Source organism: Halyomorpha halys, unplaced genomic scaffold, assembly GCF_000696795.3.
Source record: "Halyomorpha halys isolate HHAL.00 unplaced genomic scaffold, Hhal_1.1 Scaffold135.1, whole genome shotgun sequence".
In the NCBI taxonomy this organism is placed as follows: Eukaryota; Metazoa; Arthropoda; class Insecta; order Hemiptera; family Pentatomidae; genus Halyomorpha; species Halyomorpha halys.
This window is the reverse complement of record NW_027113702.1, coordinates 949,500-957,659: the sequence shown is the minus strand read 5'-3', so window position 1 is coordinate 957,659 and position 8,160 is coordinate 949,500. Positions and strand designations below refer to the sequence as shown.

The 8,160-nt window shown below is 31.6% G+C and overlaps 1 protein-coding gene across 1 annotated transcript in view; it reads right to left on the bottom strand.

Moving 5' to 3' along the window:
- Positions 1 to 1,887: 1,887 nt before the first annotated feature.
- Positions 1,888 to 8,160, bottom strand: part of LOC106678361 (adhesion G protein-coupled receptor E5) — a 14,428-nt gene continuing 8,155 nt past the window's right edge. Inside the window, exons 2-6 of the mRNA XM_014416829.3 lie at positions 6,194 to 6,352; positions 4,068 to 4,200; positions 3,720 to 3,974; positions 3,452 to 3,649; positions 1,888 to 3,379 (exon numbers count right to left, since the gene is read on the bottom strand). Coding sequence (XP_014272315.1) covers positions 2,294 to 3,379; positions 3,452 to 3,649; positions 3,720 to 3,974; positions 4,068 to 4,200; positions 6,194 to 6,352 — 1,831 coding nt within the window. The 3' untranslated portion in view covers positions 1,888 to 2,293. The remainder of the gene's footprint in view (positions 3,380 to 3,451; positions 3,650 to 3,719; positions 3,975 to 4,067; positions 4,201 to 6,193; positions 6,353 to 8,160) is intronic.

Here is an 8,160-nt window from a genome sequence, read left to right as displayed (position 1 = left end):
ACATTAGCGAGGGATAAACTGTTTTAGCATTCTTGTTACGATAGATTAAACCAGAATGACACACAAGCAGAATGTTATTAATATAATTTCTTTAAATAAATATTATTTGGGAACACCATAAAAAAACAACAGAAGTCTAAGAATTTATACGAAACCGCAAATGAAATCAGACTGTAGGGAAAAGAGTATTTTCGGAATTTGAAACACAAAAATTTGTTAAAATGGATAAGGAAAACAAAGAAGCAATTAATTGAACATGAAAACACTGTCTCATTAAAATTGAGCCATTCTCTGAGAGTAGGGAAATTTTTAAAATTCAAGTCAACCTAAAAAATTGAAAACTTTGTTTTCGTATTAATTTGTTCGTTGGGTGCCTTAGAAAGTATAAGAATAAATAAAATTTTCAATATTCATCAATTTAGAAATTTTAAAAATTTAGGGAGTGAGGGAACTTCCTTTTCCCTCACTCCCTAAATTTTTAATTTAATTTAATTTTAATTTGTTTACAATTTTTTAGGTTGACTTGAATTTTAAAAATTTCCCTACTTTCTGAGAAGACATGTCGCAGCTTAATAGATACAAATAAAAAATAATTTTGTTTACTAAATGTATGACAAATATGGTGGAGTTTCACCATTAGAAGGGGACATCTACATTTTTCCTAACTAGGCACATATGGACAGATGTACCAGTATTAAATTGTACTTAATATTTGCTAAACAATGACGTAAGGTTAGATGTTTCAATGTTCATGAGGTTAGCTCAAATTAAAAACTAGTTGGAAACAGTTTTTTTCATAAAAAAAAAATGTTACTGTATATTTGGACATAAAACATGTCTTCATGTAAGTGGAGATATTCAACTAAGAATTATTTTCCATAAATCATGACATATTTTGAGTTTCGTTTGTGCTAAAGAAAAACTAATTGATGATGGCTTTTAATACTTGTTGGTACCGCTCGCTAATTTCTTCTTTATTTCTAATAGTATGGAATATGTCTATTTTGGAACATGACTTATATAATGGATAAATTTCAGACATAGGGTCACAACCGCTATGAAGCAGATGACGTTCGCTCTGACAGAAAGAGTGGTGTAACGAACTTTAACAGCCAGCCCACTTTGTTCACTAAACAACTTCGTGTAAATGAAAAAACGCATGTCCTTATATAGTAATGACACACGAAGATTTATTTGATATAAACAATCTTCCAGAGCTGTAGGAAATGTACCTTTCAGAAATGAAGAATATGATGCATACAACTTTACGAAATAAAGGTTCTTGAGGTAATTAGAATGATCTGGTACTATAAAAACTGGTATTTGAAGAAAAAAGTTAAGCCTAATGTTGCTACGTTCTTCGTGATAAAACAATTATAAACCTAAGACATAACCATAGGTATAAAATACAATTACAACCATAGGAGTGCCATACCCTACTCTAAAAAATGATGCTAAGGGATATAAAGGGGAAAATGAAGATTATGCCACGTTAAATCGAGCAACATCGAAACATTTTGTTTTGCTTCCCAACTAATTTTTTGTGTACTTTATTTTATCCATATATTTTCTGACTATTACTAATTTTACCACTCTCTCAAAATATTTTCTCGGGGTTGTAAGTTCAACTGTTGGGTTCATTTTTTCTTTTATTTTATTCCTATATTTTTTGCCTTATACTACCGAGGAAGTCTTTAAATTATTCATCTGATGTAAGCTGCGTTCTTTTTCAACATTGAAGACTGATGATCGGAATTGTTCATTTAAAACATTAATAATATCTATATTACTACTATTTAACGAATTTGAACCTTCGAAGATCGATTCGGAACTATGGACGTGTATACAAGTATAAGAGCAAGTAAGGTTAAAATAAAAAAAACAAAGTGGCTGTTTAAATAAATTTATTGATGATTTCAAATACATTTTCATGCTATAAACCATGTATATCCAAACTGCTGTATATCATTGTGGTATAAACCACGTATATCCAAACTGCTATTTATCATTGTGCTAAAAACTATGCATATCCAAACTGCTTTTTATCATTGTGTTATAAACCATGTATATCCAAACTGCTATATATCATTGTGCTATAAACCATGTATATCCAAACTGCTATATATCATTGTGCTATAAACAATGTATATCCAAACTGCTATATATAATTGTGCTATAAACCAATTATATACATTTAACAGCAGAGACTTACCTTTCACTAATTTACTATCTATATCTGTAATATTTCAATGTACTTGTATCCTCCAGTTTTAACTTTCGATATTTTGTTTACTTAATGGCTTCCGAAAATTCTATGCAATATAACTTTTACATAAGTAAAGATAGCATCAGTTTTTATGTTAAACATAATAAATATAAACGCTCCTTGAAGACTATTTATGACGCTCAATACACAATTGACATTAGGTTTCGAATTGAATATCATTATTGTCAATGTGGCTACCCAAGTCATACCAATAACTGAAGAAATTTTAACATACAATAGCAATAAACTATATTCTTTTCTTCCTGAAATAGCTGACACGCAGCTTTGTTGCTTGCGAAACAAACAAATAGTCATAATGAAGAAAATGGTGTTGAGAAAAAGAACAAACCCTATTGGAACACCTAAGTACAAAGCTAGCCCGCTATAGCTTCCCAACCAGCAAGAATTGTTTGTAGGACCGTACTTAGGGCGGTACTTGGATGGGAAGAAATCAGTCTGGTCGATTATAACCGAAACGAGTATAATTAAACCCGTGACTCCCCATGCATAAAGTGCGTACTTTCTGTAACTGGTTGAGAATAGTTTGAAAGTATTGGAGAAAGTGAACCAAATATCAAAGCTGATCACGCTCATCCATAAGAAAGAAGCTAAAAAGAAGTATTGTATAATGACGGCGGTAATATAACATAAATTACTATGATGTGGCAGTTTCACCAAGGAATATATACTTGTGAGGAAGAGGGTTTGGGTGACGAGTAATGACCAGGCAAGGGAATTGATGATCCTGGAGGGCAAGTTCTTCGGAGGGGATATGAAGATGGCCCTGTACACGTGAATCAACAGGCAGATTATGGAGGCTGAGAGGCAGACGTAGATTACGTATCCGCTTGTAACTAGGTCTCCATTTAAGTCACAGGAGTTTGTGCATTTATTGATTTGGCACTGGCCAGATTCCACGTTGCAGTTGATAGATTTACACTCGTTACGCAAATTGTCGCGAAGGTACATACTTTCTTCACACCCATCTAAAAACCAATTCAAACCGAAAATATAAGTTAATCCATCCAATTCGTAATTAGGTTCTTCATACTTGCAGAAAGAGTCTTCTTGGTTTACTCCATTGCAGATAGCGCAATGAGGGTTTCGAAATACCTAAAAAAATATAAGTTTTACTAGAAAAAGAAGAAAGGAAAATAATATAAATAAGGAGATTCTTTCACGTACCGTATTATTTATTGATAACAACTGGGAATATGCTGCACATACTGCTGAGAGTGCCTGATCTGCACTGTCAGGACACGAGGCTATAGATGGTAAACAAGGTCTGCCAGCCTTAATTTTATCGTCTTGAAAAATACTGCAATAACCATCTCTCACCTTCCAGAGGAGTCGCCCATACTGGTACTTACCCTCGGCTTTCAACTGAACAAAAATATTCTTGTTAAGTGATATTACCTGAAAAAAATTATTATACCAGATTTCTGAGAGATACCATATTTAGATTGATCTTTGGAGTGCACTGAGTGATTAGCCGAGGTCTGGTGAAGTAGTGTGGCAACTGAAATCCGTATTTCAACCACAACCGTTGATCACAGAAAGCACAGTAAGCGTTAGCATAATATAGCCCTGTATGATTTGAGTAAACTGGAAGGTCCGAGAGATACTCAATATATGGAACATAAAATTTTTTTTCACACAGTTCATTCCATTGTCCTTTGACCATGCAATTAGAGACAGCGTAAAGAGTCTGTAAAATTAAAATTGAATCTCTCTTAATTAAATTAGCAGACAAAAAATAAATCATTATTCGTACAGAGTATATTTTTTGGATTTGAGTTACCTGGTTGTAAGACTTTGCAACACAAGACCATGTGATGTTTTCATTGCGGCTGTACGGGAAAGGCGCGCGATCCACGCAACAATCGCCGTACTCTACGCATTCGTTGTCGCAGTAACACCTACGCAAATTCCCCCTGCAACATAGGCGGTTTTATCATATAAGGTGTGGAGATGCAGAAGGAAGCAAATACGTTTTAATTTAGTTTTCCTTAAACTATTTAGCCTCTTCTTTATTCAGTTGGGGCACCCTTAATACCTCAAACCTAACTAAACTCAATATAATTTTACTTCCAAAGTTTGGGTCGAGATTTAGAGAGAAGAAGTTAAATCGCTGCAGTGAAAAGGCTGCACCATATTTCAACTATAAAGCCATCATTAGGCACACAGAGAAATAGATTTAATTTAATTAAATAACGTAAATAAATATGTCTTTATAACCGAATCATTATTTTTTTAAGAAAAATATATATTAGGTAAAGTATTTTGAAACCGTTATATTATTGTTAATACTATTGTCTACATCACATTCTATGTAGTTTTCGAAATGTAATTTAATTAAAAAACGTAATAATATATAAACAATTGAGGTAAGGATGCTGAAGGAAAAAAATAAAATAATACAAATTTTTAATTTTTATAAGTTTTTTTTCAAACCAATGCAAATAAATCTAATTTATTTATATATTTTTCTTTCACTTACCAATATGCGGAATATATAGTCTCGCAAAATGGTGTGTGTTTGTGTGTGCGCGCAAATGCTAGTATATGTATGTATTACAACTTTTTTAGTAAAACCAATAGGCCGGAAGTGGCTTTACAGAAGAAATTTCACATTTTTTCGATTTTCTCGAAAATGGTTCTAACTATTTTGATTAAACTCAATTTTATAATTAAGTGACCTTTAATATCAGCTAGGACTTACCCTCATTGAAATAGTCTGTCGGGGATCAAATACGGATTTTTAAAAAATCTTTCTCTGATGTACCTTTAATTTTTTTATTTGAAATAATAAACTATTTCACATTTGTACATGCAAATATGAATAAATATAAACTATGAAGTGATTTTATGGTTAACTTAATGAGATAAGAGGGAAACTACTTTTTTTTCAGGTTCAAAACACATTTTTGGCAATAAGAGTTGTAACATAGACTTATTATTTACCGTTGGGAAAGAAAAAAATAATATATAACATATAAATTCGTAGAGAATATAGAATGACGAAAAGTGCATGAATTAAACACGAGTTTGATGTTAAACTAGCGGGCGTATTCACATTGAGTTGTTCCGTTTCGCCAGTCTGTTAAATATTTTCTTGTCATTAGAGTGATGAAATATTTTTTTTAATTTAACTTAACCTTCATATATATTAGGTTTTTTAGTAGATAGGATGACTAACTCTATAAAATCATGTATGTTATTTTTAATATCGATTCAACAACAGTTAGCATTAAATTAATCCTTCAAAGCAGGATGAAAATTTTATTGAACTTTTATAATTCAGTTATACTTTTGTGACGAGAAATATTAATAAAATTACTTTTCTGAAAACTTTTTAAAATTGGAGTTAGTCAATCTATCAATTGAATGGCTTATTTGGAAAATCAGTTAGAGAAAGTATTGGTGATGTAAGTAATTTTAAAATAACTGTTATGAAACGAGTAAAGATTTATTTCAAAACGAAGTAAGGTGGTAGGCAAAGATGTGCAAAAATTAGCTATAGTTGAAACTAATAGCTTAAATTGCCATGGATACGATATTTCTTTATCAATGGTTCATTCATGAATAACAGTTGTATCCTTCGAAATTTTAGTTATTAGTTTTAACAATAGCTAATTTTTGCTAAACTCTGGTGCCAAGCTAAGAACCGCAGTGCATTAAATTTTTAAATTTTGAATAACTTAAAAATTCATTCGTTTCATTTTTAGAGGATAGTGGTGTAGATATATAAATAATTATATTCAGTCTTGGTCTCGATATGGACATGAGAAAAGGATGAATCTTTTTAAATTTCATTATTTATCTTATAAACAAAATTAAAGTTGATAAAGTGCCTTTTTTATAACTATGTACTGTGATATTTGTAGATATTTGCTTGAAAATATTATTTAGTAAGAAGAGTCTTACATTGAGGGCTTGAAGTACTCAGGGTTATTTTTTGGGTCCTTGCCTTTACACTTGACATCCGGGCCGCACTGTACTATGTCATGGACTGTTCCTAGTGCTGTCCCTCCTGCTGCCTCCCCTGCAGCCATAGACACGTTCAGCGTATACAGCAGCAGCCATCTAGATTATATAAATAGTTATTATCTGAAATAAAAAAGTGTTAATTTTATTTTGTCAATGGCAAGGAGTCTTCCTATTTATTGGATGACATATTTGGTCAGTCAAATATGCATATACATATACTCCATAATCACGCAGTGAAAACTCTTTACAACGCACAGTCACAAGTTCGACTAATGTGTATGTTGCCGAGGTGTGTTGCTGATATGGGTATTTACTTATTAAAAAATAAATACATCCAAGGATGAAAGCGAGTTTACTAATTTGGTTACTATTTATCTCTGTGATATTTAAAGTTACATATTTATAGCTTGGGTATTTAACTTTATGAACTAAAGCTCTTTAACTACCAATGGTGCTCTCTTACCGTCCCTCCTAATTCCAGGGAATTTCAAAAGTTTAGCTCGGTCGAGACTTAAGCTTGGATCCACTGCAACCATAAAAGTAAGTATGGCTTTGTCAATATAAGCATTTCAAGTCTCATAAGGAATATATCTAATCATACTCCACGAACAAACAGCGAAAATTCTTTACCACGGACATTTTTTTTTTTTGTTTATGTTTAAATATATAATGTACAATATTTACCATATTGTTTTGTAATACCCCCTTATACAATACAAATGTCTTTATACTAATTGCATTTTTCTAATTTCTCTATTGTAAAGCAAACTGAAGGGGGCGGAGGACCGAAGCATAATGTAATTAAAACAAAATACATAACATTGGATAGAATAAAATATATATCATTGAGTAACATGAAATACATATCATCTATTTATATTTATATATGTTTAGTTCTTTTGTGTTTATGTCTACATGTAGTTTTATTGTAATTTTCTATTTCTGTGATTAGAGGGTTATGGCAAGACTAGAAGAAATTATGTCTCAGTCTATATAAGTAATTCTGTACGGTGCTTACATTGAATTCCGGGTGCATTTTAGATATTCTAGTGTAATTTGGATAATTATTAACAATTATGAGGCATTTGTTTTGAAATACTTTTTTTTTCCTTGTTGACCAATTAAAGCTCCATATTGGACAGACATAAGTTAAGATGGGTCTTAGTACCGCATTATGTAATATCAATTTATTTTTACTGGATAATTTTGATTTTTTATTGATTTATGGCTACAATTTATATAAAATTTTTCTTCTATTATCCAATTTCTAATTTATGTAGTGATTAAATAATAGTTCGCTGTCTAAAGTGGTCCCTTAAGTATTTAACTGTTTTGGCAAATGGGACTGGGGCATTATTTAAATCTGTGGTCGATGGAAGTATAGGCCGTTCTGTGAAAATGATGGCTTCTGTTTTATCAATATTTATAGGTTTTTTTAAAAATTTATTCATTGATATTTACAACTGTACATAAAATAGAACAAGTAAATTTGAAGTAAGAGCTTAATGGTACGATACAGTCATGAAGAGAAACTACCCTTTAGTAGCACTCTAAAAACATTTTTACTATATAAGGTCTCGAGGCCATCTTCTTTTCAGACGCCTCGAAAGGATTGTCAGGAATGAAAGAGGAAGCAAGGTTAGAAACTAATGGGTTTGAGTGGTTAAGGAGTTTATAATGGAAGGATTGATATCTGGTTCGGGCTAGATCGGTTACATAAGGAACGTTAAGGTCTTTATGGATGATTTTATTTGTGAAAAAGTAACGAGCATTAAAGATTTTGGATTGTAAAGATTGGATACGAGAGGAATTCGTAGGTTTAATTGAGCCCCAAAGCTCAAGTCGGTATGTCCAGGTAGGTCTTATTATTATGTAGATCAGTATTTTGTAATGAATTGGAAGTT